General features: G+C 38.9%; 1 protein-coding gene and 1 long non-coding RNA gene across 8 annotated transcripts; one reads left to right on the top strand and one right to left on the bottom strand.

Annotated features, from left to right (window-relative positions):
• Positions 1-2,370: 2,370 nt before the first annotated feature.
• Positions 2,371-26,089, top strand: LOC147239525 (actin-binding LIM protein 1-like). Of its 7 annotated transcripts, XM_086195490.1 has the most exons (20): positions 2,371-2,723; positions 12,291-12,434; positions 13,613-13,796; positions 13,918-14,027; positions 16,064-16,190; positions 16,327-16,420; positions 16,707-16,794; positions 17,189-17,247; positions 19,536-19,613; positions 20,434-20,604; positions 21,724-21,753; positions 21,847-21,976; positions 22,135-22,239; positions 23,184-23,231; positions 23,685-23,749; positions 23,893-23,938; positions 24,054-24,061; positions 24,721-24,795; positions 25,073-25,153; positions 25,488-26,089. In XM_086195490.1, the coding sequence occupies exons 1-20, from the start codon at positions 2,408-2,410 to the stop codon at positions 25,599-25,601; spliced, it is 2,073 nt and encodes a 690-aa protein (XP_086051616.1). In that variant the 5' UTR covers positions 2,371-2,407; the 3' UTR covers positions 25,602-26,089. The 7 variants fall into 7 exon arrangements, with proteins under 7 accessions (XP_086051616.1, XP_086051609.1, XP_086051614.1 ...); XM_086195483.1 differs by lacking the exons at positions 25,073-25,153; positions 25,488-26,089 and having other exon boundaries at positions 23,685-23,751; positions 23,856-23,938; positions 24,054-24,779; XM_086195488.1 differs by lacking the exons at positions 20,434-20,604; positions 25,073-25,153; positions 25,488-26,089 and having other exon boundaries at positions 23,685-23,751; positions 23,856-23,938; positions 24,054-24,780.
• On the bottom strand, positions 12,201-18,952 carry LOC147239526 (uncharacterized). The gene is made up of 3 exons (XR_015111526.1): positions 18,769-18,952; positions 16,058-16,154; positions 12,201-14,356 (listed from the first exon to the last, which is right to left on the bottom strand). It is a non-coding gene; the product is annotated as an uncharacterized LOC147239526 (long non-coding RNA).
• Positions 26,090-27,929: the final 1,840 nt, after the last annotated feature.

Genomic DNA, 27,929 nt, shown 5'->3' with positions numbered 1-27,929 from the left:
TCAGCATTTTTTGATTCTGAGGAGGGACAAGAGGACGTTAAACACGGGACGATACAAGCTGTCCATCTTTGACTGAAGTGGGATCCATTCCATTTTTACTCCATTCTGATGCTTCTCCTGAACTGCAGGCAAACCGAGCCGCGAAATACCCGAGTCGCTTGGCGAGTTGGTCGATGTGGGTCGAAATGTTAACACGACCCACAGAGTGTAGAAAAACCCGTGTTGACCCACGTTTTTGGTGCAGTGTGAAAGGGGCAAAGTTGTCCTCTGCATACTTGATATGGCCAGGGGTGGAAAGTAACGAATTACATTTACTCTCGTTACTGTAATTGAGTAGCTTTTGTGTGTACTTCTACTTTTTTGAGTACTTTTTAAAATCTGTAATTTTACACTTACTTATGTACATTTTTTTTCCAAGTAACAGTACTTCGCTACATTTTAAATTGATTCCATCACAGAGTAAAATAAATCCACAGTTTTACAAAGGTCGCCCTGGCAACAGCTGCAGCCAGTGCGAGCCACAGCCCAGGTGCACATCAGTGACGTCAGCCGCTTGCCGCGAAAATGAACAAGAAAATGAACTCAACTGAAATTGATACGGTTGAAGTTGCAGGGGAGGAAGGCGAAGATGAACAAAACAAAATGACTCCCTGGCCATATTTGACGGACATGTTCAAGTTCGAGAACAGAGACGGGAACAGCTTGGTTATGCAGTGTAAGCTTTGTCCCAAAGATACCCGCATATCTGCGTTCAGAAACTCAGCATCAAACCTGCGCAAGCATACACAGGTAAGATAACGTTCTGTTAAATCATGTAGGAATTTTTCAACAAGTCATCATTAATCAGTCAGACAATCAATAACTCAGTACAGTAGCTAAAGTTACCATTAGCGTGTATGTTAGCAATGCTGCCTTACAGGTAGATAACGAACAGTTCGATAGCATTGGTGGCTAATGGTTTGCCACACACACTCCTGCCCCCCCCCCCCCAAAAGTAACTAAGTACATTTTAAGTGAGGTACTTTTTACTTTTACTTGAGTAACTTTTTACACCAGTACTTTCACGTCTGTTTAAGTAAAATTTCATCAAAGTAACAGTACTTCTACTTAAGTAGATTTTTTTCCTGTACTCCTTCCATCCCTGATAAGTAGATATTCCAGATGTGGCTCCTAGAATTCCTATCTGTTTCCACTTTCGTGTGGGACAAATTTCAAATCTGGGACTTATTCAAAGATCTGGGATTTTCTTTTCGCTTCGGTATAAATTTACAAAAAGGTTATTTTAAGAATATTCAACAAGTCCACTGCAACTTTGTATGGAAATGTCACATCAGATGCACATGATTTTACATAAGAGTGTATATTTGCATGTCTTAAAATAATCTTCACTCGAATTTCTCTTCATTTAAGACTTGTTAACAAATAACGACCACTAGGCGGAGCTCTTGCCACTACATGTGTTTGCAGTTGATCAAGTGCAGTTTGAAAGCGTTTGATTGTCAGTATTGTCTTTGGAAATCTACTTCCTGTAGTTTCTTTTCTTTGTCAACGTTTTCAAGAATGTGAATGAATAAATAATTAGCTGACCATTGATTTCCTCATTAATTTATGACAATAAAGATGATCAACTACCGTAATGGGAAAAAAAATCAGAAATACTACTGAAAGTGACCAAATAAGCACTAATAAACCATAAGAATTTTACTCTGAATAAATCATTGTGATTATTTTTTTAGCGTGGAAAGAAATTCAAATGAGAATATGTTTAAATCTGATGGAGACAGACTTTGTAATCCTGTAGTCCTCAAATACAAAGATTACTCTAAAGGCCTACGGTGGCGACCTCTGACTCTGAGCCAGGTTAAATGTAGACGGCTCCCTGGACCAACGCTGAACGCAGCCAAAGCTAAATAGAGTAGATTACATAGAAAACCAATCAAGTTGTTCGTAGTCGAAGGGATATATCTTCTTCTTTTTCTTTAGATTATTTAATGTCCAGCAGATATAATCTAGAGATAATCCAGACAGAAAATCACCAGCAACATTTACTACTTATAAACTGAAAGTTTATGGGATAGGATTTAAAGTAGAATATGGGGGTACAGCTACTCTTTTCAAGACTAGAATACTGGACATCTGATGTGATGACATACTGCTGACGAGTCAAAATCACTAGAATGAGGGAAGAAGGTTACCTGACTTTCAAGACTGTGTACTGGGAAGAAGACCCCTAAAAATAGACCTCACTTAATCTTCTTACAGAGCGTGTGGTCCAACACACACACACACACACACACACACACACACACACACACACACACACACACACACACACACACACACACACTCCGAGAGCGCATCTTACCTGACGTTTAACAGAGGGCTTTAACATCTTGAGGGTTGCTTTATGGTTTCTCACTTGGAGTCTTTCTGCAGCCTGACTTGTTTGGCTGATACGCTGGACAACATGAGCATGTCGAACCTTCTCAACCTCAACAGCCTCGGAAGGATCTGCGGCTCCAGTCAGAGTAATGAAATGGTTGTTTTGGACCGGGTCAAGAGGAAGAACTCCGTAAGGCGTATGTCAATCATAGAAGATGGTGAAATAGCGGAGGTTCTTTATCTTATTCCTAAACAGTGTATGATGGATCAGCTTCCCTTCCTCAACCCCAACGACTACATCCTGTGTGAGAAGTTGGCCTCCATTCCTGCAGAAATGTCAGGTACCGCAACATGTTCTAACGCTTGTAGTTTTTTAATGTTTTTGAATGACGCATTACGGTGTTATTGCCCCAACATGTTCTAACGCTTGTAGTTTTTTAATGTTTTTGAATGACGCATAACGGTGTTATTGCCCCAACATGTTCTAACACTTGTAGTTTTTTAATGTTTTTGAATGACGCATTACGGTGTTATTGCCCCAACATGTTCTAACGCTTGTAGTTTTTTAATGTTTTTGAATGACGCATTACGGTGTTATTGCCCCAACATGTTCTAACGCTTGTAGTTTTTTAATGTTTTTGAATGCCACATTACGGTGTTATTGCCCCAACATGTTCTAACGCTTGTAGTTTTTTAATGTTTTTGAATGACGCATTACGGTGTTATTGCCCCAACATGTTCTAACGCTTGTCGTTTTTTAAGGCTTATTAATGTCGCATTACGGTGTTATTGCCCCAACATGTTCTAACGCTTGTAGTTTTTTAATGTTTATGAATGTAGCATTACGGTGTTATTGCCCCAACATGTTCTAACGCTTGTAGTTTTTTAATGTTTATGAATGTAGCATTACGGTGTTATTGCCCCAACATGTTCTAACGCTTGTAGTTTTTTAATGTTTATGAATGTAGCATTACTGTGTTATTGCCCCAACATGTTCTAACGCTTGTAGTTTTTTAATGTTTATGAATGACGCATTACGGTGTTATTGCCCCAACATGTTCTAACGCTTGTAGTTTTTTAATGTTTATGAATGACGCATTACGGTGTTATTGCCCCAACATGTTCTAATGCTCGTTGTTTTTGAATGCTTATGAATGTTGCATTACGGTGTTATTGCCCCAACATTTTCTAACACTTGTAGTTTTTTAACGCTTATTAATGACGCATTACGGTGTTATTGCCCCAACATGTTCTAACGCTCGTAGTTTTTTAATGCTTATGAATGTAGCATTATGGTGTTATTGCCCCAACATGTTCCAACGCTTGTAGTTTTTTAATGCTTATTAATGACGCATTATGGTGTTATTGCCCCAACATGTTCCAACGCTTGTAGTTTTTTAATGCTTATTAATGACGCATTACGGTGTTATTGCCCCAACATGTTCTAACGCTCGTAGTTTTTTAATGCTTATGAATGTAGCATTATGGTGTTATTGCCCCAACATGTTCCAACGCTTGTAGTTTTTTAACGCTTGTTAATGACACATCACGGTGTTATTGCCCCAACATGTTCCAACGCTTGTCGTTTTTTAATGCTTATTAATGACGCATTACGGTGTTATTGCCCCAACATGTTCTAACGCTTGTAGTTTTTTAACGCTTATTGATGACACATTACGGTGTTATTGCCCCAACATGTTCTAACGCTTGTAGTTTTTTAATGCTTATTGATGACGCATCACGGTGTTATTGCCCCAACATGTTCTAACGCTTGTAGTTTTTTAACGCTTACTGATGACACATTACGGTGTTATTGCCCCAACATGTTCTAACACTTGTAGTTTTTTAACGCTTATTAATGTCGCATTACGGTGTTATTGCCCCAACATGTTCTAACGCTTGTAGTTTTTTAATGTTTTTGAATGACGCATTACTGTGTTATTGCCCCAACATGTTCTAATGCTCGTAGTTTTTTAATGCTTATTAATGATGCATAACTTTGTTATTGCCCCAACATTTTCTAACACTCGTAGCTTTTTAACGCTTATTAATGACACATTACGGTGTTATTGCCCCAACATGTTCCAACGCTTGTAGTTTTTTAACGCTTATTAATGTCGCATTACGGTGTTATTGCCCCAACATGTTCTAATGTTGTAGTTTTTTAACGCTTATTGATGACGCATTACGGTGTTATTGCCCCAACATGTTCTAACACTTGTAGTTTTTTAATGCTCATGAATGACGCATTACGGTGTTATTGCCCCAACATGTTCTAACACTTGTAGTTTTTTAATGCTCATGAATGACGCATTACGGTGTTATTGCCCCAACACGTTTCAACGCTTGTAGTTTTTTAATGCTTATTAATGACACATTACGGTGTTATTGCCCCAACATGTTCTAACTCTTGTCGTTTTTTAACGCTTATTAATGACACATTACGGTGTTACTGCCCCAACATGTTCTAACGCTTGTAGTTTTTTAATGCTTATTGATGACGCATTACGGTGTTATTGCCCCAACATGTTCTAACGCTTGTAGTTTTTTAATGCTTATTGATGACGCATCACGGTGTTATTGCCCCAACATGTTCTAACGCTTGTAGTTTTTTAACGCTTACTGATGACACATTACGGTGTTATTGCCCCAACATGTTCTAACACTTGTAGTTTTTTAACGCTTACTGATGACACATTACGGTGTTATTGCCCCAACATGTTCTAACACTTGTAGTTTTTTAACGCTTATTAATGTCGCATTACGGTGTTATTGCCCCAACATGTTCTAATGCTCGTAGTTTTTTAATGCTTATTAATGATGCATAACTTTGTTATTGCCCCAACATTTTCTAACACTCGTAGCTTTTTAACGCTTATTAATGACACATTACGGTGTTATTGCCCCAACATGTTCCAACGCTTGTAGTTTTTTAACGCTTATTAATGTCGCATTACGGTGTTATTGCCCCAACATGTTCTAATATTGTAGTTTTTTAACGCTTATTGATGACGCATTACGGTGTTATTGCCCCAACATGTTCTAACACTTGTAGTTTTTTAATGCTCATGAATGACGCATTACGGTGTTATTGCCCCAACATGTTTCAACGCTTGTAGTTTTTTAATGCTTGTTAATGACACATTACGGTGTTATTGCCCCAACATGTTCTAACGCTTGTCGTTTTTTAACGCTTATTAATGACACATTACGGTGTTATTGCCCCAACATGTTCTAACGCTTGTAGTTTTTTAATGCTTATTGATGACGCATTACGGTGTTATTGCCCCAACATGTTCTAACGCTTGTCGTTTTTTAACGCTTATTGATGACACATTACGGTGTTATTGCCCCAACATGTTCTAACGCTTGTAGTTTTTTAATGCTTATTGATGACGCATCACGGTGTTATTGCCCCAACATGTTCTAACGCTTGTCGTTTTTTAACGCTTATTGATGACACATTACGGTGTTATTGCCCCAACATGTTCTAACGCTTGTAGTTTTTTAATGCTTATTGATGACGCATCACGGTGTTATTGCCCCAACATGTTCTAACGCTTGTAGTTTTTTAACGCTTACTGATGACACATTACGGTGTTATTGCCCCAACATGTTCTAACGCTTGTAGTTTTTTAATGTTTTTGAATGCCACATTACGGTGTTATTGCCCCAACATGTTCTAACACTTGTAGTTTTTTAATGCTTATTAATGTCGCATTACGGTGTTATTGCCCCAACATGTTCTAATGCTCGTAGTTTTTTAATGCTTATTAATGATGCATAACTTTGTTATTGCCCCAACATTTTCTAACACTCGTAGCTTTTTAACGCTTATTAATGACTCATTACGGTGTTATTGCCCCAACATGTTCCAACGCTTGTAGTTTTTTAACGCTTATTAATGTCGCATTACGGTGTTATTGCCCCAACATGTTCTAACACTTGTAGTTTTTTAACGCTTATTAATGTCGCATTACGGTGTTATTGCCCCAACATGTTCTAACACTTGTAGTTTTTTAACGCTTATTGATGACGCATTACTGTGTTATTGCCCCAACATGTTCTAACTCTTGTAGTTTTTTAATGCTCATGAATGACGCATTACTGTGTTATTGCCCCAACATGTTCTAACTCTTGTAGTTTTTTAATGCTCATGAATGACGCATTACAGTGTTATTGCCCCAACATGTTCCAACGCTTGTAGTTTTTTAATGCTCATGAATGACGCATTACTGTGTTATTGCCCCAACATGTTCTAACACTTGTAGTTTTTTAATGCTCATGAATGACGCATTACAGAGTTATTGCCCCAACATGTTCTAACTCTTGTAGTTTTTTAATGCTCATGAATGACGCATTACGGTGTTATTGCCCCAACATGTTTCAACGCTTGTAGTTTTTTAATGCTTATTAATGACACATTACGGTGTTATTGCCCCAACATGTTCTAACGCTTGTAGTTTTTTAATGCTCATGAATGACGCATTACAGTGTTATTGCCCCAACATGTTCTAACTCTTGTAGTTTTTTAATGCTCATGAATGACGCATTACAGTGTTATTGCCCCAACATGTTCTAACACTTGTAGTTTTTTAATGCTCATGAATGACGCATTACAGTGTTATTGCCCCAACATGTTCTAACACTTGTAGTTTTTTAATGCTCATGAATGACGCATTACTGTGTTATTGCCCCAACATGTTCTAACTCTTGTAGTTTTTTAATGCTCATGAATGACGCATTACAGTGTTATTGCCCCAACTTGTTCTAACCCTCGTAAGTTTTTCATGTTTATTAATGACGCATTACAGTGTTATTGCCCCAACATGTTCTAACCCTCGTAAGTTTTTCATGTTTATTGATGACGCATTACGGTGTCATTTATGCTTCTGAGCAAATGCAATGTCACCTTTGAAGATATCGCTTTTACTCTCATCTTGAATGAATGAAGCATTTATATCTAGATTCTAGGAGGAATAAATAATTATGTGTCGTGTTATGTTGATTAATATACATATGTTTGTGACTGATTCGATTCAAAATGTCCAGAATAGAATTATAAAATATCTGAAACATCCTGTATTTATGAACCTGTCAATGCAACAAGAGGAACGATTAGGCTTTCTGTTCTCTGTATATTTTTCGTTCTATATGGAAGCCCATTTCTGCCAGGTGGAAAAAAAAAAATGATGAGATGAAAAGTCATAATTATGATGCTAATTAGGATGGAGAATATGCTCACATCTTCTCTTAAAGGCTCATCCATCACTAATGTGGTTGTTTCTTCAGTAAATATAATTCCAGATATAACTGTCAAAACTGCTTACAGCAGTATTTCCATCTAAAAAGGCAGTCTAACTCATAATAGATAATAATTTGAAAGTATAAATGTTTCATCTCTTACTGAAGAAATGCAATTATTCATAAGGAAATACCAGAGGCAGAATGTAAATGAACAAAGCGTTTCCAAAAAAATCAATTAATTAAAACTCAAAACTGTAGACGGGAAGTAAATGAACAGTTCAGAGCATAAAATGATAAATAAATATAAGGATGATTAATAAATGAGATAAGTAAATGAACAGGTAAGAGCATAAGTGTAAGAAAATAATAAATATGTAGGTTAATGGGAATAAAATGATAATAGATAATCATCATTAACTGGTACACCAATTAGTAAAACTAATATTTGTAATTGATGCTTAAGAGGTAGGTTTTGAGTTTGCTAAAGACATCAAGCAGGAAAAAGTGACTTCAACTACGAAGAGACAACACACGCATACGTATACATTTACCCAGCTTGTTTCAATAAAGAAGCCACAAAATACTACAAAGCGAGTTTCTGGAAGGTAAAAATATCAGGTGATCATTTTTTATCAAACCTCATGTCCACAAACATCATCTTAATAAAAATACATATACATATCCTTAAAAGTTCTGACAAGAATAAATGCATGTCCAACTTGGACTCTAAAGTGTGTCACGGGCAAAAATAAATATCTCAGATATGCTCCCGTTAGTAAATGGATGGGTCCCAAGCAGAAGAGCACTTATGTCTTCATTGAGAACACACACACACACACACATACACACTCCTGCTCCCTGTGGTTTTGTACCTCCCCTTTTCTTGTGTGTGTTGGAGCAGCAGTGCAGTCAGTTGTCTTTCCGCTCAGCTGCAGGCAGCTCGCCCTCTTTCTCCCCTACAGACGTGCAGAACTCTACTGTCATGAAAGAGAAAGGTAGATCCTTTGAAGAGTGTGTGTGCGTGTGTGTGTGTGTTTGTGACAAGGAGTGAGGTCTGCGTGTGTAAAGTCTGTTTATATCTGTAGCACTTTATCTTAGTGTAAGTAAAGTCAGAAGTCTTAAGGCAGCTCAGACACATGATGCCATACCACAAACATTATTTTACCAATTTTTATATTTCTGGTTGTTTACAGCTTTATTTTCTATCTTAGGAGGAACACTGGACTGTTTACATGTCAGAACTAATGTTGCTATCCATCGCTTGTGCAGTGTCAACACAGGTTTTGTCGCATGTTATTTGCAGTCGTGTAGGAAGCTTGGTGGATATTTGACTGTGACAGTGCTTGGACTTTATGCTTGATATTGTTTATCTGTGAACCCGCACTAAAAGACCTCCGAGGGGGCTAATTATAGCTCACCTTTGACCATCTCAGACACTATCATCTGGAAATATTTTCAAGAAGAGATGAGACCATAGAAAACTAGACAAAATTGTTAAAAAAAAAACCAAACAAACACAAATTTGATTCAAATCGGTGCAACAGATTCTTTTTAATCCCGCTGAGACAAAGAAGCAACCCAGAGACAAGTAGCCACAGGTGAACACATAACGTCCTCGGTAAATATAGAAAATAAATATGGAGATAAAAAGGAATTGCCAAGTGGGCAAAAGTGCAAGCACGGCTGTCAGAAGTAATTGTCACTGTCTTTTTTCACTTTGTGTTCTGCAGAAACGCAGATGTTCTACTGTGATTAATAGTGACTTGTCATTTTTTCGAGTGACGTCACCCCGTGGATCAAAAAACAAAAACCTGCGCTCGATTCACAGAATCACTGACTGTTGAGATGAAAACCTCCTGACACATTCTGATCCTGTCACATGACTGCAAGGAATTCTGAACTTGCTTTTAACTCTCTCTCTCTCTCTCTCTCTCTCTCTCTCTCTCACACACACACACATAGACATGGATACACATATTTGAACACAGATGCAGATTTTCATAGCTCCAGTCGGTTAGAGTGATTAACTGTCCGTCTCAGATTTCTCTCCGTTTGCTGTCGATCCTTTGTTAAGACTTAACAGAATATCACGCTTCACATTCTGGGAGAGACCAAAATGGACTGGAAGATATTTTCGACTTTCTAAAGCAAAAATAATAACTTGTATGAAGTACAACATGACGTTACTTCTGTATAGCGCAGGATGCAGCTTGTGATTCTATTTACGGACGGCATTCTCTCAAGTGTGGCAGTTATTCTGTGTACGACAAACAGGTTGCAGGCATCCCGACTCCGTCATTAACAAATATCCATGGAAAAAATGTCAGTTGTTTACTCCGATAGGTGGATGCATGTCATGTTTATGAGACGTTACTGCAAGGATCAGCTGTGTTTACTGTGTCGGCATCACTTTTGTAGTTTTCTTGCTAATATGTAGGTTGTACTCAAAATGACAAAGTAGGATTTTGTGTGAAAAATATATTTTTACAAGGTAAAGAAGCAAAGGAGAACAATAATACCAGGACTGAAATGGATAATGTGAATTTATAAAGGGTTGCCGATTCATACATACATACATAGATACATATGTAATCTAGTCGCGGTCTAAACAAGTGTAAGACTAGATAAGCATGTGCTCCTTCCTGTTTCACTTTGGAACCCTTTGCATGTTTGCTTACTTGCTTAACTTACTGGTGTTCAGGTATTTTACGACTTGTTTACATTGTTTAAAACTTTCAGGTTTTATATCGTTCAAACTAGCTTTTTCAAAAGGATCCACAGTAGTCAGTTGTTGTTTTTTTTGCATAAAAATACCTGCATTGAAACACAAAAAATTAGAAAACCCCCACCAAGTGAAAATTCAATGGAAATAGATTTAGTGAATAAGAGATGAGATTTGGAAATCATTTGACTTCCATGTTGCAACAGTTGTGTCTGCATCAAAGAAGCGATGGCGACAGAAAACGAACGAAAGAAATGTCCAGTGTCTTGATTTCTTCCTGTTTGTTTATGTGCACCTTTCGATTACATAATCACCCGCCACCTACCGCTTACCTCGAAGAATTTAACCCCAACACCCGCAGAACAGTCATGGAAGGAAACACAGGCAAATGCACATTTTCTCAATCGTAGCTTCCTTCCAGACGAAGTTGTGCTTCGATCAAAACTGTAATGCAAAGTACAACAAGTGAAATTGAAGTTCCGCTGCTATTTTAGCTTTAAAAGAAAGCCTTGTTTGTTCCTGCATACATGCTTGTTACCGTAGTGACAAATCTGTCCTGTTGTGGGGCAGATTTGGAGCCACATACCGATGGTACCTGACTCAGTTTTCTTAGCATCAATAAGGCTGAGTCGGGTCGTCTGAACAGGAAGAATGGATGTGAGGGTGTGGACGAAATATTTCTCTGTCAAAAGTGAATTATATATAGAAGTGTGTATATTTCTGTACGAGTGTGTGACTGTGTGTTACAGAATGAAGCTCACATGTCTATTTGTATGTTGGGTGTCCACTCGAACACTGCGCTTTCAACATGCCACATTCCCCCCCCCCCCCCCCCCCCCCCACACACTCCTCTCTGCTAATCATATTCAGGACCTCTCAAGTGGGCTGTGATTAGATTGTACAGGCATCCGCTCTTTCCGCCTGTTATTTTACGTGAAAGGGAGGAACGAAGACCCTGAAACACACATGAAAATGTTTAACAGAGCTCAGCAGCCAAAGCTCCCTAACTGTCTCTCTGCGGAGAAATGATCCACAAACTCTTGTTTGTCTGTGAGGTAAAGCCTCTATAGTGGCTTGTGTGTGTGCGTGTGTGCTCTCATTATTACTCTGGGTTATATAAGCACAGACAGGATGATTCTGAAGGACTCACCTACTGTGGTTCACTCATGTACTGCATGTTGGATTTACAGAAACATGGATTACACTGATAAGAGTGAGTAAAAAAATCCCAAAGATTTCTAGATTTATTTCTGTGTTATTTTCACCTTCTAACGATTGAAATTTTGGAAACAAACATGAAAATCACAGACACTTTTATTCCAATTAAGGTCTTACTAACGGATTTTTTTGATAAAACTTCTCTTTGTTGTCGATTTGCTGTTTGTTTTTTTGACTCTCCTTCCATCTCTCAAATGCCCTTTGCACTTTTATTTGCACTCTACAATTAAAAAAAATATATTTTTGATTCTCCATGTACATTTTCACTTATTTCTCATATTGTTTTTGTTCCAATCTGTAAAGCACTTTGAATTCCATTTGAATTGTCTGAAATCTGCAATGTGAATAAAATATGCTTTGATTGATGGATGTGCCGGCCCGTCATTACAAATAAGTTTTCAATGTCTTGCCAGTTAAAAATAAGGTTAATTTAAAGAAATGTTGTCGCTGACTGTTTTGCTTTAAAGGCTGAGTAAAATATCAAGTTTAGTAGAAACATATTTGAGGGATGGAAACATCTGATTGGGGAAACAACCATCAGACAATTATATGTGGTTATATATGACTTTTGCTTAATTCAGCCAAATAAAAAAAGACTGAGAGTTGCTGTTTCTTTTCTGCAGAATGAATCCAGTTTACCGGCAAAATTTACCTTTTCATATTTCTAAAATAATACACACACCCCCCCCCCCTCTCTTTTTCTCCCCTCCTTCTATTAAAGTTCTTCACGCTCGGGGCGAGTGTCACCCAAGTCACTCGGCGGGGAAGCAGCTCATCCACTGCTTCCGATGTGGAGAACCATGCAAAGGAGAGGTGCTGCGAGTCCAAACCAGCCACTTCCACATAAAGTGCTTCACTTGCAAGGGTGAGAACCATCAACATTGACTGATATCAGTATATGTTAAAATTGATTGTGTGTGTGTGTGTGTGAGAGAGAGAGAGAGAGAGCAAGTGCATTCACTTTTGTCTTGATTTTAAGGAAACTCAAATACACTTAAAAAAATAGTCAGGTAAAAACAAGATGCACCCCAACATCGAGACGTGCAGCAGATTAGTTTTAAATCGAGCAGAATTTCCTGGGCATTCGTTCGTCAGATCAAGAGCGACATCTAATTAAATTTACTGCAAATTATTCTCCATTCATAATGGGCTGATGAGAGAACTTCCTATGATGCCAGAGTTCCACCGCTGCTATGTGGAACACATATTTCTCCGGCAGGCCATTGTCCTCTCTAATTGACACTGACAAGCTTCTCGTGTTGTCGCTCTTTCATCGCTCAGCACTGACGTGTACGCCGCAGAGGAAACAAAGACACTTTCAGAGCAGAGATGTTCGCAGTAGCGCTGTAGAGGAGAAAAAAACAAAAACTACATGTAATAAATTAAAGTTGTTAGTGTCCCAACTGCTGTAGAATTTTGTTGATTGAAGCTGAGAAGACAAGTTAAGGTGGTTTTTAATGCCTCAAAATAAATCAAATGTGCTTGTAAAATTACCTCAATATGTCTTTTCAAGTTCCATCAACTTAAAACTCGATGGATGGATGGATGGATGGATGGATGGATAGATGAATAGATAGATAGATAAACTCTAAAACTAATCCCATCCAAGTTAAATAGGTCATTTCTACGAAGCCTCTAATCTGTCCAGACTGTAGAAACATGATTACAGTAGTACTCTTCCAGATACTACACACATACATTGTGGGAGACTCCTAGGACAGGAATAGACCAGTATTAATCTGTCCTTGGCATTTCGGCGCATATCTGTTGCGGTGCAACTGTGACCGGCTCAGATGGACACTGTCTGAAATGGCTTTGGTGATATTAAATGACTCTGGGACGAAAACACCGCTTCCCTGCCAATCACTGGTCAAACAAGTAAATGTTTAGGTGGATTAATGCGCTCACTCCCCTGTGCACTAATACAGAATCAGTGGCAGAAAGGTGAGCTTACATAACCCAAAATACTACAGTACAGGTGGTTGACTTGAAAGCTAGTGTCTAATTTTCTTTTGTTGTTGTTGTTGTTGTTGTTTTTGGCAGTGTGTGGTTGTGACTTGGCTCAGTCGGGTTTCTTCAAGAAGAATGACGACTACTTGTGTCCGCTGGACTTCCAGAGGCTTCATGGCACTCTCTGCAGCAACTGTGGGGGATTTGTTGAGGGAGAAGTGGTCACAGTCTTGGGAAAGACCTACCACCCGTCCTGCTTTGTGTGCACAGTTTGCAAGTAAATATAAAAACAGGCAGAGATTTAAAAAACAAAAAAAATGCGAATGGAGGATTCAGACTGGGAACGTTTAGCTTTGTTTGAGACATCTGTAACATTTATCTTCTCTTCAACTTCTCAGACAACCCTTCCCAGCGGGGAATTGTGTCACCTTCCGTGGGAAAGACTGCCTGTGTCAGCGTTGTAACAGCCCCATGTCTCCCACTCCTAACGACATCAAATACTCTAATAGTAAGTGTATTCTTTTGTATTTCACTTTCTTGTACAGTGTATGGATATTGAGTGCAGCCTCTGATGTCTTAAACCTGCGTTATTTCAAATGGCCAGCAGGGGGAGACTGCAGTGATTGTAAAAAGAAAGGAATTCTTGAACCTTGGGTTCAGTTCACTCTTAGTTTGGACTTCTCTTCAAAACACTGAGGACAGTCGAGACGAGGAGTCGGTGGCTTGTGCAGCGAACGCTGGCCAGCTGTGGTTTGCATTCCAGCTGTTTGTTGATCCTGGACTTAAAATTCATTCAAGGTCGCTTCACATCTGGCAGCCTCTTTCGAGTGAATTCACCTGCATTCCAACAACAAAAAATGATTAATAGATTGTTTTGTTTTTTTATTATTTCTTGTGCATTAGTGTGTTGGTGGCAGATAAGGACATGTTTCAGAGGAAAAAATGGAAATATTGACACTTCAAACTTAAGGAATCTGTACGTCTGGCACATTATGAAGTAGTTATATGAAACAGACTATTAAAAAAAACAACTATTTATATTATGAGCTGAAAGAGTTCCAGGGACGGCCAAACTTCAAGGACAGCAGTGCATAGGTGGAGGGTTTTGTGCACTCCTTGCACTAATTTAGTAAATAAAAGGAATTTAGCGCCTAAAATATTCCCGGCGTGATGTAGAACGCCCGCTGTCAATGGAAGAAACCAACTAGCATCCTTTAGGTGGGCTGGTAGTTAAAATGTGGAAGGGGCTGCATTTTTTTCAAGAAATTGAGATTTATTTTTTTTTACACCAAATTAAAAACTTTTCCAGTTCTCACAACATTTTTTGTATTCAAAAAAAGAAGAAAGAAATAATCTGCAAATTTTGCCTCAATTTCTAAGAGAAGTCACAGCAAAATCAAGCATTTTTGACTCCAGCGATTGCAAAAAAGATAACCCGGGAAGCCTTAAGCGACTGGCGTACACGGAGGTGTATGATGCATCATGGGAAAAGGTGGAAAGTGCAGTCTTTCTTGTCCACTGACTGCACTTTCATGATGGTTATTTATAAATATAAAGCATTTAGGCTGTTATTTTTGAAAGCTGCCTCACTTTGTGGTTTTTTTCAGAGGCACCTTGAGCTTTTTTTGCAAGGCTGCATATATTTATATCTACATCTCGTCCCTTGTATCAGGTTTGCAGGCTTAAGGAGTGTCCCGAAGTGCCTTACCACCTTCTCTTGATACTCTGGATCCCCCCCCCCTCCCCCAACCCTCAGCCCTGAGTTGACATTATAAATAAAGCCATTGTCTTGGGCTTGAGCCAGTTAGTGACTCAGTAGACGGCTCAGCCCGACCTTACGCTTGCAACTATAGATACGACAGGATCAATAGAGGAGCCAGACTCACAAAGTCTCTGTGGATTACAAGAATCTCTGGACCAGGTTACAGCACAGTGACTCAAATAGTGCAACTGGGTCTGACAGACTTTCACTTTTAACAGTTGTAGCGACTGGTAAAAGGTACCAACTTTCTGACAGATCCTGACTTGAATGCCTCGTTTGAGGACTTGAGAGTACAATTCACGGATGTGCAGTAAGACGAGACAGCCCCATGCTACTGTGCTGGTCAACATTTTTTATATTTATGACATTTGTTCTGAAATATTTTTGGTATCTTTAGCTGCCTCTGAGCTGTTTGAAACTCACATGTCAATGGGAAGAAAAACATGGCTAAAGCTGCGTTTACATGATAAGAATATTTCTTTCCGTCTTTTAGTTTATTGAGAAAAAGTTCATAAGCAGCAGCGTAAGCATAAGCAATTAAACAGTTCTGCAGGGGATAACAAATAAAAATATGTAGATAAATGAAATGAAAATAATATAGAGAAATAAATTATTCCAATAAAATGTTCCCTTCAAATATTTCTGAAATAAATGTGTCAAAATAATCTAGATTATAGACGATTGAGGTCTGTATTTAGACTCAACTTTTTAGAATAAGTGTAATATAGATAATAATAACTCTCTGTGTGTGTGTGTGTGTGTGTGTGTGTGTGCACCATCAGACTGCAATGGCTGCGGTAGAGACATCAAGAACGGCCAGGCCCTGTTAGCCTTGGGGGGTCAGTGGCACCTCGGCTGCTTCAAGTGCAAAGCCTGCAGCAGAATGTTGAGCGGAGAATACATCAGCAAGTAAATACTTTTTTTTTTTAAACTGTATTATTAATACTCCAGTCTCTGCTTTCGTCTTTTCTAATGAATGCACAAGATATCATGTACATAGATTCCTAATAACGAGTTATGATATGCAAGTGTGTGTAATCCGCAGGGACGGTGTTCCGTACTGTGAGAAGGACTATCAGATACAGTTCGGGGTGCAGTGTGAAGCGTGCCGGAAGTTTATAACAGGGAAAGTCCTTGAGGTGAGAACTGAGTCGCTCCTCTTATTGAGCGTCTGAGGGGCCATCGTCCTGCTCCGTGCTAGAAGATTCCGTCACATGTTTGATTTTCTCTATTTTACTTTGTGTGTTTACTGTTTTAACCTTTAATGTAATCGGAACTCACCGTATTCTATTCATGCCTTAAATGTGTTTTTGCTCTTGGGACAGTAACAGGGCCTAACTTTACAAACTGTTGAAGTGTTTTTAAATATGCATATTTTATGCAATTCAATTTAAAGCACTTTCCTTTTCTGATTACCTGCTCTAGGCTGGGCACAAACATTATCATCCTAGCTGCGCAAGATGCAGCCGGTGCGATAAAATGTTCAAGGAGGGAGAAGAAATGTATCTGCAAGGTTAGTTTGAGATTTCAACTCTACAAAATGCGTACGTGCTGACAAATGGGTCTCACAAATATAGTTTTCCCTCCTGCATCACTTCTACGTGACTCCATGATAAAGAAGGAGCCATTTAGCTTTAAGCGAAATATACATTGTTCATACCTCTGTCGGCATTCTGGAGTCACAAAGAAGTAATGCAGTTTAAAACAACTTTGTGAACTCAGAACTCCTATTTATGAGCCCTTGGAAGAAAAAAAACACCTTATGATTTTTAAGGATTGTGGGATGCAAATCAAGGATAAATCCTGTATGTTTCCTTTGAGTTAGGCCTGTTGTTTTTTTGTTGTTGTTGTTCTTCTCCATATACTGTATGCTTAAGTAGCTGTTGTCACTCTCTCTGCCTTCACAGGATCAACAGTGTGGCACCCAGGCTGCAGAGACAGCAGCAGAAGTGATGACACTTGCAGGGTGAGACCTTACAGAAATAATCCCCGACGTTACATTTCCACTTGTGTCACAAATCAGCGTGTCAGATAAAACACTGCAACGCAGAATTCCATCAAAGCAAAGTCAAAACAGCAAAGTAGAATTCAAGATTTTTGGAGATTCGACTGCTGATCTTTGTGAAAATACAAAATATAACCTAAGGAATGTCACGTCTTTATACGCTCTCCTTCTCCTCAGGTCAGACGACCCAAAACACCTTGCCTTGACTTCTTTTTCCCCCCACATGAACTGAAGGTTAATATACTGTGAGCAGGACTGCAGTGTGATGCTTTTCTAAACTGAAGAGCCTGTAATCTCATGGTTTGAGATGAGCGGCACTCGCTTGTTTCACATGCAGCACAAACACTTGCACCAGGCTGGCCAAATAGATCTGTTGTGCCAATTACTTGAAGTTAAAAAAAAACAAACAAAAAAACCCAATCACATTTTATGCAAGGAATATAGTAGGATTATTATCTTCATTTTTGAATGCTGAAGAGGGGATTTTAGTTTGTAAAGCATGCAAACTATTAGATTTTATACCTGGAAAAATGAATAAGTCAGCAGTGGCACAGTTCTGCATGCTTGGCTGTGTTATTTTTGGATTTTGTCTGCACAGTTTCACATACACCAGTGCATTCTTTCACTACTGATTAGTGTTACAGCCATCCACTCAATTAAAACTACAGTGCATAACATCCACTGTAGGCTAATCCCTCATTTGGGTTGATTGTGTTGAGCGTTGCGCTACCTCTTCAAAATGACGCCTGTCATCGTCACATTTTCATCCATTTGCTGTGATAACATTCGGAGGGTTGCAAGCGAGGCATGAATTGCTGAATTATTCATCCAAATTCAAGCTAGCGGAGGGCTAAACGGAAGGTAATGTGTCAGATGTAAAATTGTGGATCACGCAGCAGCCATGAAATGACTCATCTTTGATCAATTTGGTCCCACAACATTTTTGAACGGCCACACAATTGAATTCTTTATTCATATTCAAGTTAGCAGAGTGCTAACAGGAAGTAGCCAGCTCTGCTGACTGAGAAAGTACAACGTAGCTCCTCACCACACACACTAATGTTATGTAGTGTGAAGGGCAGGAAAATTTGTGTTGCGGTTATGAGGTAAACGATCATCGTGTCCAACTCATTTGGGGAGGGCTTGAATGTAAAGGAATTGATTTCATATGGAAATAAGAAGCACTATAACTTCATTTGTAGTTCTTTACAGTTTGAGACCAAGAGCAAAGAGAGAGTCTTTTTTTTCTAAGACAGAATAAGGAACTAAAACTATACTGCATGTCTTGTCTATGCATTGTGGCCAGCCACTGTAGACTTGTACAGTGCACTGCTGCATTTGAATTTCTAGTGTTTTTATGTTCATAACTGAGGACCACATTGTATATGCAGTAAAGAGACATTAAAGCAGTAATTGACACAAAAACCTGTGTTTTGTCTCGCAAGCATTCACAAATGAATCACAATGACATTTTTTCCCCACCTGCATCGCTCCTTTTTGACTCCAGGACACAGAAAGGGCCTGCTAGCTTGAAGCTAACGGTGACTGACAACTATCAACAGCAACAAAACATCAACACTTTCTAAAAATGTCAATTTATAAGTTCTCAAGCGCGTCACGCCATGTTTAACAATCTGGGTGCTCTGTAATCCATAAACAAGGGAACTTGTTGATAACTTACTTCCCTCATTCGTGGGCGCATTGAACCAGAAGTGTTACTAGCTTGGTTTCCTTCTCAAAGTGAAGCAAATCCTTGAAGGTTCTCATTGGTCCACGTGTTTCTGTTGTTTTTGCCAGCGATGATGTTTGTTCAGGGTAAACCGGAAAGAGGCCCTCAGTGTAAACAGCTGTTACACTGAGTTCAGCATTCACTCAAAGAGGAAATGTGTTTCTGATTACCTTTCCGCAAAAACCACCTCAAGTTTGCTTTTTTTTTTTTTTTTAATTTAGCATTTAAAGGAGATGGAAACCCAGCTTTTGTTGGTTTTTAAGTGTTTGTGGATTGCTGAGTATATGGCTGGACGACATGCGTGAGATTTCGTCAACAAATGTCCATTGTTTTTTTTTTTTCTTCTTGTTTTTGCTTTAGTTGTTATGAGTACCAGTCACCGTTACCCACAAGAGAAGAGAGAGAAAAAAAAAACCTTTTCTGTCTCTTTCTGCATTCTGAAATCAGGGGCGAAAAGAAAAACAACCAAAAAAAAAACCCCGGAGGAACATCAATGTAACACTGTTTTTTCCCCCCTCAGCCCACTAGATCCTCATCTGAAAGCTCCTGCTCCAGACCGGGCTCATGTACTCCTGGAAGCCCTGGTCGCAATATCTGTGTAAGTACCGTTAGCATCTGCTCCCTCAGCATCTTCCCTGGTGCACAATTCACCGTGGGTTGATACACGTTTCCTATATTTATACAGGGGGATCGCGTCGACAAAATCTCTCCCTTGCAACATATTTCTTTAATGTGACACTAATTGAATACCAATGAATGTAGGGAATGCCCCCCCCCCCCTCGAAAAAAAAAAACACCTTGACAAAAACAACAACTTTTAAAAATCTTAAACTTGAAATGCTTTTCTCACCCACCTTGACTGATTGGAAATAGTTTCATCTTGCTTGTGAGAGGAAAAAAAAAAAAACATTACTTCAATTGTGGTTGAATAATGTCAAGTTTGCCTTTTCAAATTTAAAATCACTAATACGGTGAAAGTCAACCACACATTGAATGGGAAATTAGATGTATTTGCTTGTCAATTTGAATGCATTTGGCAGTTCAGATTGAATTTGATTACTTGAAAAGAAAAACCTGGTGCCGTCAGTGTCCTTTTTTTTTTTTTTTTTTGTGTTGTTGTTTCCTCCCTACCCGGTCAATCAATGATCACCCTTTTAGGTTCTACTTTACTCCACCAAAACACCTCCAAATACCAGCCGCAAGAATGCATTCAGTTGGAAACTCCTTGTGTGCCAAAGTCAGACCTCGTGGTGTTTGTGGGATTAAAGTTTCATTTTTCTCTGAAGTGATGTCATACCTTTCACCTGACTTAACCCAAACTATCTGCTTCCTTTGTATTTCAATCCTCCATGTCCTTCTCCTGACCCCCCCCCCTCACCTTCTCCTCTCCTCTCCTCTCCACACTGTCCTGGTCCCAGGCAAAAGTAGATAATGAGATCATTGATTACAGAGACTTAGCAGCAATTCCCAGAGTCAAGGCTATATTTGATATAGAGCATCCAGATATGATATCCTATAAGATTGAGAGCGACAACTGCGCTACTTTGGACAACAAAGGCAACAGACAGGACAGGCAAAGCTCTGCAGAGGTAACTTCATCCAACGCTCCAATTTATATTCAGTGACATGTTTGTATGTCATTATTTTTTGTTTTGTTTGTTGGTTGGTTTTTTTTCTTGGTTTGACTTATGAGCCAAACCAAGTGAAATGTTGTCTCGTACTGCCGTAAAAAATATTGATTCATTATGAAAAATTCACACTCGTCTTTTTCTTGGAGCAATAGTGTTTCTAATTTTCTCGTCTGAGAGTGGGACTGATTCACAAAGCAACTTACAACAGAGTTGGAGAAATGTACAGGCATGTTAAAAATAATGAATTATTATAATGAATCAAAATTGAAGTTACAAACAAAATATGTTGGTTCCCTTCCTTTCAAATGCTGTTGTCATGTGAGAACCTAATAACTCTAGGCTGGATTTGTCCTGTTTTACATCATGAATTACACAAAATATTACACAGCATCGTTTGTTTTGTTTTGTTTTTTTATTATTAAATGCTCTAAATAATCCTTCTGGATAGATTGCGAGATGTACATGAGGTTGTTTCTTTACTGCGGGTCTCATTACGTGGACTTGTATCGGACACGATTCACAAATTTAATCGCTTTACTCGACTAAATGAAATCACAAGAAACTCGACCAGTGACTTCACATGGACTCGGGCCTCATGACTTGGATGACTCAGTTTTGTGTTCCACCCAAAATTGAAAACAAAAACTAATTTTCCCGATTCCAGTTTAAATTTGGATCCGTCTGTCAGCCACCGGATCAGGTTGCATTTGTAGCCGGCAGAGAAGGAAGCTGTGAGACTGACGCATTCATCCCCGCTGGGAACTAGAGATGAGATATCAGATGAGGAATATCAGAGTCATGAGTTGGAATATTACTTTACTTTAGCATACATGAACACTCTTGTTAAGTTCTGTCACACTTCACCCCGAGTCGAGAGCGATGGTTCGAGGACGCGTGAGGACTTGTTTACGACTCAGACTTTCAGACTTCTGACTCTGGTTTTGAGTGTGACGACTTACTTTGGGCTTGCAAATCACATTATTTTCATAGTCGATTTTTCACGTATAGTGAGGCCATGTTGTGTGTCTTTCAAATGAACTGTCCCCCAAAAAAAAGACTGTTTTTTCATCTTTTTAGTCACCAGGAAACGTATCTGATACCACAGAGGTAAATATTCTCAATCACTTAAATCCACACTGTTAAATATTGTGAAATCAGGTAACGCCGCGTGATTTTTTTGGCCGATCTTTGTTTCTGTAGGAGAGCTTTGAAATGAGAAAATGTATACCAAAGTCTGCAAGCCACGGATCTTTTGGAGCTCCTGGACTATTCCATCGTCACAGCTACACCCCGACGCTTTCACGCTCACCACAACACTTCCACCGGCCCGGTAAGAAAAGCACTCTGAAGTAAAACGCTCTTTTAATGCCTTTATAAAGAGACCCACTCCTCTGCTCACCGATTCTCTGTTTCACCACTTTTCCTCACCTCTCCATCCCTACACTCCTGCCATGTGACCTGTCACTTCTGTCCTGGAATAACAAACAGGGTCGCTGCTTTCTCCCCCTTTATTCTCTGCCAACGACACCACTTCCCCTTTATGTCACCGCTTGCTCTTTAGTGTAAATTCAGACAGACTAAAGGACACCAAAGGTAAGACTCAAGCCTCCACTATCCTTTTGTGCACCGCAGGTCCCGTCTCTCCCGCAAAAAACATGTTTCGATGAGGATGACACAGGCAGAGTTGAATGAAAAGGCTTTTTTTTTTTTCTTCTTTTCTTAGAAACACAGCACCATCTAGTGGTCTTAGTTCAGCCTAATTTTCCTTTTCATGTGCTTTGACATGTTTTATTTAACATCTGACTTTTCACAGGAACATCAAACCCTTTATATGATTCCAAGTCTTAACTGCTGCCTAACATATTTTGCACACTTGAAGGCGATTCTTGAATGAAAATACATCTAACCAGAAAATGACATTGGTTGAGGTTCGAGTCACGTTTTAGAATACTGCGGCATTAAAAATCTTCAAGTATCTGATATTTCCTGTATTGGAAGTAAAAGTAGTTTAAAAAAAAGAAAAGAATGTGAGCAGTTAGAATTTTAATGATTAACTGTGACATCACCGAAGGCTGTTTTTTTTTGTTTTTGTTTTTGTTTTACAATAAACAACTGGGAACACACCCATCCTCCTCAGCCACCGACCACTAAATTCTTTCAATCATCAAACTTAAGCCCTTATTCAATCCTCTTATTTAATACTATGTGTTCTGCTGCTCACAAATCTGAATGAAATTGTGCAATTTTTTTGTATAAATAAATCAATAACTCCAGTTTACTCACACATTGCTGTCAGATTAGGGGTTATTAAGATGAATCCCAACCACCTCTACCCTGCAAGGCTGCGCTCATTTTATTTAGACATTACCGTCAATTCTTACTCAACCAAATTGCGACTTTAGATCATTAAAACTGACACTACAAGGGTGAGAATAAACAATCAACTTCGCATGTAATTCAACGTTTGTGCTTTTAAATTATATGTCGAAATAAAAGCTCTTAATGATCTGTCGTCTCGCCCCGTATCCACGCTGCAGACGAAGGGTTCAACATGTACAGGAGGCCCCCAATTTACAAACCGCAAGGTACAGTACGAGTTTTTCACTAGTTCTCTGGCAGAGAATGTTTTTGTCCTTTACATTTGTGTACATTTTGAATATGTCTGTCGCGTTATTCTCAGAAGAAGAAAGCGAACACGAGGGCAAGGACTTCGTCGTGTTCCGGACACATAACCGGCAATGCCACACTGCAGTGTAGTGTAGTTCAATCTCTGTTCAAACATGCGTGCAAGTACAATAGTTTAACCCAAACAGGTGTTATTCACTAATATGTGAAAAAATAAGAAGGTTTTTTTGTTTTGTTTTTTGTATAAGTTCAAAAATAAAAATAGAAAATTACAGAGAATTCAGTCTGACAGAGTAATTCTTTAGGAATAGGAATTATTTTATTATTTCACTCAGTAAGTCTGACCAGACTCTGGTGAAGAAGCGCATGTTCTCATGATGAGCTAATCTATCTCCTCTTTCTCTCCGTCACAGATCCGAATTCCTCCACATGCCAAAATTCCTCTTTTCCTGGATACGGCCGCAACGGCCTCAACCCGGTAAGAGCACGCACGACCGATGTGGAATTCTCTCTGTAGTCCAGTTATGGTATAATGCTGAAACTACATGCGTACAAATATAATATTGTGTACTGCACCCATTGGTGCCTTTGTGTGTTTCCACGTGTGTGTTTCTCACACAGCCACAATCGGCGGATTTCTCCCAGTTCAGCAGCGACAGACTCAGAGGTGAGGAGGAACATTTGTTTACACAGTTCAGCATCACAATTTTACTCAGTCTTTCGTACTTAAAATGCTTTTAAAAATAACTGTGTTTTTCCTTCCCTTTTCCTTTACCTTTCAGATTATAAGGTATGTGAAATATTTTTGTTTGTGCGATTTTGAATTCCTGGTCATGCCCTTTTTCATTGTTTGGTTTACAGTATTTCTGAAGGACTGAACACGCCTCATGGGTTGCCAAACATAAAATAAAACGTGATCGCACTCACTTTACTTACACGCGACATATATATTTTCAAAATATTGGTTTGTTTTTATCAAATGTAACACATTTAAGACGAATTATTTCAAAAAAAATTCTCGCTGTGAAAGAAAATTAAATGTTAAATCATTTTGCTAAAATTCAAATCAAAATGTCAAATGTAAATCTGCATGTAGCACTGTAACTGTTTACATTTCAATTGAGATTAGAAATTTAAACCTAGATTTAGGACTCCAAATTTAGATCTAGCATTTAGATGTAACACTTAATTTATTCATTTACTTACATTTTTAACAATTTAGGTTGTAAATGTGTGGAACATTAGCGAAAAGCAAAGAAAATGTCCCATATTTTGAAAATATATTGGCACCACATACCTCACTGCATGTAATTTGCACCCGTCTATAACTTTATTAATACATTTTTTATTTCCTTTTTGGTCAGCGGTAATTAACTGTGCCTTTTAGCTTTCAAACGGTTTATCATGTGGAGAATTTTTCCCATCGCATGTGTTTGCTTCATCCTGTAGTTCAGCCATGACAGTCCACATCCATTAACACGAATGGACAGAGGAATGTCAATGCCTAATTTGTTGGAGCCAAAAGCAAGTATTATTTGCATATTCATTGTTTTTGTCTTAACAGTTTCCTTCAGGGTTTTCATTGCAAAAACTAAAATACAGTGAAATTTAGGAGACCATGTAGAATAGTAGAGATTTCAAGGATGTCATTGTCATTCTTCTTATACGATTATACACATAAGAACAAATATCTACTTATACTCTACATATTTATAGCATTACCTGATAGTGCAAGTGTGTAAATGATGTTGTGTTGAGTATGTGATGATTAACTTATCAACCATCCTTTTTTTTTATCAAGATCTACCCGTACGAAATGCTCACGGTCACCAACAGAGGACGGGTGAAACTTCCCAGAGAGGTTGACAGAACAAGACTTGAGGTGCGGTGCTGTGCGATCAAGTTACTCTTTCCTGAGCTCTTCTTTGCTTTAACACTGTTGATTTTTGAATTTAAAAAAAAAAAAAAAAAAAGCGAAAGTTACTCTGACGTTACGAAAATGTAACCACAGCGAGTTGTTGATTCATTTCTCGACAGGTTTTCCATAAAAACAAGATGAATTATTCTGCATGATGCAAAATGTACATTAGACGTTTTCTTGAGAAGAAATATCAGTCATATTGTTTAGTTAGTTTAGGTTTAGAGAAGCAGAGGCATGAACTACAACACAGTCCGTCTTTATTCTTTTCTCTTTTTTCCCCTCTTCTCCTTCGCAGCGTCATCTGTCCCCCGATTCGTTCTTTGAGATCTTCGGCATGGACATACAAGTGTTTGACAGACTTCCACTTTGGAAACGTAATGACATGAAGAAGAAAGCCAGTCTCTTCTAAACGCTGCCTAATGTATAATATCTCATTCGTATGCAGCGCATGTCAAGGTCACACAAAAATTAGAATTGCTTTGCTGAAGTCCAACTAGATCCCTACAGGGACAGCTTTTGTAGACTACAGTTATTTATAAAACCTCAAAGTAGACATGAACGTGAGAACTCAACTTCGCTAGTCTTGGCCTTGATGAAGCCTTTTTTTTCTTTTGGGTCTTTCATCCAGGTACTCTCTCCATTTCAGATTGATTCAGCTGAATTAAATTAAGGCGGTGCAGTGGTCAGCACTGTCGCCTCACAGCAAGAAGGTTCCGGGTTCGAGTCCCAGCTCGGGCACGGGATCTTTCTGTGTGAGTCTGCATGTTCTCCCTGTTCCTGTGTGGGTTCTCTCTGGTACTCCAGCTTCCTCCCACAGTCCAAAGACATCAAGAGGGGATGAGGCTGATTGATACTCTAAATCAGGTGTGTCCAAACTGGTCCAGTAAGGGCCGGTGTGGCTGCAGGTTTTCATTCCAACCGAGCAAAAGCAACACCTGATTCTACTTAAATCAACTAAGCTGTGTCCACACAGCTCATTTGTTGGATCAGGTGTTGCTTTTGCTCGGTTGGAATGAAAACCTGCAACCACACCGGCCCTTACTGGACCAGTTTGGACACCCCTGCTCTAAATTGACCGTAGGTGTGACTGTGAGTGTGAATGGTTGTCTGTCTCTCTATGTTGGCCCTGTGATGGACTGGTGACCTGTCCAGGGTGAACCCCACCTCTCGCCCGTTGACGCTGGGATAGGCTCCAGCACCCCCATGACCCTTAACAGGATAAGCAGAAGAAAATGGATGGATGGATGAAATTAAATTCATGTGCAGTCACTCATTGTAACTATCTTGCAGGATATAATTTATTTACCAAGAACAAAAGTGAAAAGAATGGATACGCAGAGAAATGTAATGTGTCTATTTTCATTACTTTAAAGGCCAGCAGGTTTTGTAGACTTTTGTGACATTTACGAGAGAGGAAAAACATTTCCCTGACCCAACCTTGCCCGGCTGATCTCTACTGCCTTACTAGAAAAGTAAATGTGCTGGTATGTTTCCACCACACTCCAACATCCATGTATTGTTTGGAAGTCTCAGTGATATATGCTTTATAGACTTCCTTAAAGATATACTTCACCCAAAAATGTGTATTTTTTTTCCCTTTCAAGTTGTCACAAATAGATGTCTCGATGTTTTCCCCTTCTGCATCTCTTATTTGTTTCATGTAAATTCAGAGAGAGCCAGTGATGTACTGTATATTTAGCTTGTAGCCGATGGAAACTTATGGCAAACATCGGCGACCGCAACAAAACAACAGCAAAGCTGCCCAAAAACCTCCATGTACAAACTCACATCATAGATTATAATCCACATCTTCTTTATCCAGCCGTACGCTCAATAATCCCCAAACACTTTGATTTGAGCCAAAAATCAAACTGACGATAACCCTCGTACAGTTCCTTTGTTAGCTCAAATCAAAGTGTTTGGGGATTATTCAACGTATGGCTGGATAAAGAAGATGTGGATTATAATCTATGATGCACGCGAGAGTTCATGGATGTTTTCAGGCTGTTTTGTTGCTGCTGTTGGCCTCATCTCACCATTAGCTTCATGCTAAATATAATATAGCTGGATTTTTCTGCATTTTTACAAATAGGTGATGCCGGTTGGGGGGCGGCGACATCATTTTGAGCTCAAGACACCTATTTTTGTTTACTTAAAAGGCAAAATACTCTTTTCTTGAGGGAAGTATTGCTTGTCTAAAAATATCTGTAAACGACAGCCAATGACACGTGCGTATAACACGTAAGTAAGGGGTTGAGGGGAAACAGCCAGACATTTACAGTTTAAATCTCAGTAATGTTTAAAGGTGTCTACTTTCACGTGTGAGAAAACGTACAACAGACAAGAGGATTTCATGCTGTCGAGCCCCCACACACAAGCTCTCCATTAAGATGAAGCCTCCTTGAAGCATCAGTGTATGTTTGGGCTTGCCTTCGAAAAACTAGGGGAATAAAGACTTCAGAGCACAAACTTTTACCTTTAGAATATTGTTGGTGTTTGATGGCAACCACGATCATGTCTAAAATGGTGTGGAACATATATATATATAGATTTTTTTTTTTCCTATCAGAAAAACTCATTTCCATTTTATGTATAGCGCAGTTTTTTTCCTCGTCATGATGCATTATTGACCTTAAAACATTTCACTCATGTTGTCCTTGATACTTGACGATATATTTACTTAGAACATCTCATAATTCTAAATCAGTAGCAGTTGTAAGGCTTTTCAAATTCTGTT

Source organism: Aulostomus chinensis, chromosome 23 (assembly GCF_037954235.1).
Source record: "Aulostomus chinensis isolate RoL2024-O1b breed Wild chromosome 23, RoL_Achi_v1.0, whole genome shotgun sequence".
Taxonomy (NCBI): domain Eukaryota; kingdom Metazoa; phylum Chordata; class Actinopteri; order Syngnathiformes; family Aulostomidae; genus Aulostomus; species Aulostomus chinensis.
The sequence above is the reverse complement of the archived record's forward strand: the minus strand, read 5'-3'. Positions and strand labels throughout refer to the sequence as shown.

What these genes read in the sequence shown, in the direction of transcription:
- LOC147239525 (XM_086195490.1), top strand. Translation starts at nt 2,408, where the DNA reads ATGGTTTCTCACTTGGAGTCTTTCTGCAGCCTGACTTGTTTGGCTGAT. An exon ending in AGAAGAAATGTATCTGCAAG is followed by an intron (nt 16,795 to 17,188) that starts GTTAGTTTGAGA and finishes CTGCCTTCACAG; the next exon opens with GATCAACAGTGTGGCACCCA. An exon ending in ACAGGCAAAGCTCTGCAGAG is followed by an intron (nt 20,605 to 21,723) that starts GTAACTTCATCC and finishes TCATCTTTTTAG; the next exon opens with TCACCAGGAAACGTATCTGA.